This window comes from Austrofundulus limnaeus, unplaced genomic scaffold (genome assembly GCF_001266775.1).
Source record: "Austrofundulus limnaeus strain Quisiro unplaced genomic scaffold, Austrofundulus_limnaeus-1.0 Scaffold385, whole genome shotgun sequence".
NCBI lineage: Eukaryota > Metazoa > Chordata > Actinopteri > Cyprinodontiformes > Rivulidae > Austrofundulus > Austrofundulus limnaeus.
In genome coordinates this window covers 494,584-497,380 of record NW_013952787.1, presented here as the reverse complement: position 1 = coordinate 497,380, position 2,797 = coordinate 494,584, and the positions used below count along the sequence as shown (strand labels likewise).

The 2,797-nt window shown below is 41.5% G+C and overlaps 1 protein-coding gene across 2 annotated transcripts in view; it reads right to left on the bottom strand.

The window, feature by feature from the left end:
- The window catches only part of gys2 (glycogen synthase 2), a 34,571-nt gene that overhangs the window by 25,608 nt on the left and 6,166 nt on the right, over positions 1-2,797 (bottom strand). For both annotated transcript variants that reach the window (XM_014023666.1, XM_014023667.1), the window contains one exon: positions 2,230-2,411. In XM_014023666.1, coding sequence (XP_013879120.1) covers positions 2,230-2,411 — 182 coding nt within the window. The remainder of the gene's footprint in view (positions 1-2,229; positions 2,412-2,797) is intronic.

Here is a 2,797-nt window from a genome sequence, read left to right as displayed (position 1 = left end):
CTGCTGCTCTGCATGAGGGATTTGGTCAGTACTGATAGGACCTTGAAGTGACCAGCCAAGTTCAGTGTGGACTGCAATGGGTCTTCCTGATGAACACATACAAACTGGCTCTTTAGGTACCAAGAGATGAGGCATGTCTGATCCTATAAGCAGTAGAGGTTGAAAGAGGTCTACAGGAGTCAAAGGTAGGTCACAGAGATGTCTATGTCTGTGTTGGAGTGTCTTCACTGGATGGGAATGCTCCGAACGACTTACATTGTCTGAAGTGAAGGCCTGTGGATAGAAACATTTCTTCTCAGGCTTGTGTAGAGAAGACACGTGTAAAGCAACCGAAGCACCCTGGAGCTGTACCTTCTGGTGAACCATTCGGTGGGTGAGCACTTTGCCCTTTGGGGTAAGTTGAAGGTATTGCACGGCTTGTAGTAAAATGATGCTTCGTTCTGAGCCATCATCTGCATATGTCTTCAGTACCCTGTCCTTGTTGTGTAGTAAGACTTTCACAACTTTCAGCATCACTTTAGGAGATTTGGTAGGTCTGTCTAAATACACATTTGAGTTTAGAGCAATCACCATAAGGACATTTTTCTGGATTTGTTGGACTGCTCATGCAGCATTGTCAGGTGCTGCTCCTTACAGGTACAGTATTACAAGGTTGTTTGAGGGTACAAACTTCAGGCTTGTGAGATCTTCCACATTTCCAGCACCTCTGTCCCTCAGTCAACTACTGCACAATCTGTCCTGTGCTCAGTTTCTGAAGACCTACACAAGCATTCAGGAAATGATAGGCATTATTGCAGCAAAGATAATATGGTTTTGGCTTGAATGATGACTTCAGTCTGACTAAACTCCCTCTGGAACTCTGATCACTGCCGGTAGTAAAGAAAAAGGCTGTCGGTTTCTCCTTTAGTCACAGAAATGCTGAAAGAATGCAGGTCTTTCTTTGTTGGCTTTGGAACTTCTTGACCGTAAAGAGAAGCAGCTCGACCAGCAATATGCTTCGCTTGGGATTTCATCTGTAACCAAGAACTCAAATCTGGTAAGGTATAGGTTTGGTCTGTATCTGTACAAAGACTCCCTTGGTCCAAGCAGTGTTCCACAAATCCATCACAATAACTTGGTGGCATCTTAGTCAAATGACATGTGATCCACATCTTAGTTCAAACCCATTCTGCCTTTCCAGTGTCTGAAGCATACCTACTAGTGACTGAATAAAGATTAATGTGTCAAAAGCTTCAACATCTCCAAAATTGATAGCCAGAGTATTCAGGATGGAACCCAATTCGCTTTGGACCAGCTGTCATGACCATATTTGTCCTGTACAGTGTGCATGGCTGTGGTGTACGGCTTGATATTGTACAGCAAGATATTCAAAGCACTTTACACTAATCTTTTCTCTCCTTTACCTATTCACACTCATTATATCTCACTACAAAGCTAGCATGTACAAATCAATCTATAGAGACTAMTCAACTTTAAATTRCATTCATACACTGATGGGACACACATCAGAGGCAGTGAGGGTTCAGTGCCTTGCCCAGGTACACTTCAGCATGTGTCAGAATAGCAGGGMRTTGAACCGTCAACTCTTGCATTAAAGGAACAACGGCCCTAACCACTCAGCCACMCGCCGGTGGGTTGTTCTATACTGAATTGTAAAATCCATGCTTACTTTTTTGTATTACATGACAATGAAGTGTAAAAGCTGTGTGATGTGTTTTCTAATATTCTGTCCTAGAATGCAGTTTTCTGTGCATTTTTACTTTGAGCACCTGCCACTTTAGTRGTCTCTGCACAGCCCTGTTCGACAATTAAAACAAAATGAGYGGACGCAATGGAAGCAGAGAACAGGAGGTTATTGGTAAATGGACTAAACTTATAGAGCGCTTTATCAAGTCCCTCYGAACCCCAAAGCGCTTTACACTTACAGACATTCACCCATCCACACACACATTCACACACTGGTGATGGTAAGCTACSTTGTTCTTATTTGTCAAGAACTGAGGAAAACCATGATGACTCACAATCTCTAAAAAGTCACAGTTTTGTTGCATAAATGTCACCTGATGTGTTTATACATATCACCAACATTATATACAAACCGCTGGGTTAACCTCAACAACATTCAGAACTTATCTACAAGGTTGTATTTAAAGAAAATGAATACACTATTATCCTTCGCACACACCACTTCTTCTCCAGTTTATGTCATCACACCACAAGTCTACACACCTGGCAGCCRTTGTGGATCAGAGCATCCATGGCCTTCTGGACAGCAGCGTTGGGTGGCTCACAGCTCTCCACCTGAGTTTTGAAGTTRTGCTCAAAGTAGGGCCCCATCATGTAGTAGTTCTCCCCCCATTCATCCACCGTGATTTTGGCCTTGGACTGGATGACAGTGTAAATCCCTCCAACTACACACAGAGTAACAACAAAAAACACATAATTATGCCACTTCATTAAAGATCTTATATCACTTATCTTTCTAACAGAGCACTTGGCTCTCAGTCTGCAGRTGTGGTTCCTAGAGTTTCTAAAAAGTAAAGTAGGAGGCAGAGCTTTYARWTATCAAGCTCCTCTTTTGTGRAACCAACTTCCAATCTCTGTCGACTACACTTAAAGGGATCCATGATTAGCTGTAACATTACACTTTATTTGATAAACATATATTTTAACTGTAAAATAAAGACTGTAAAAACACTGTAGGCTATTTAGTTTTTATAATTTTTAAACTAAAAGTTTAAAAATATATTACATGGACAGGGCCATTTTATTTACATGCAAAGCATTCTGGGTAAAT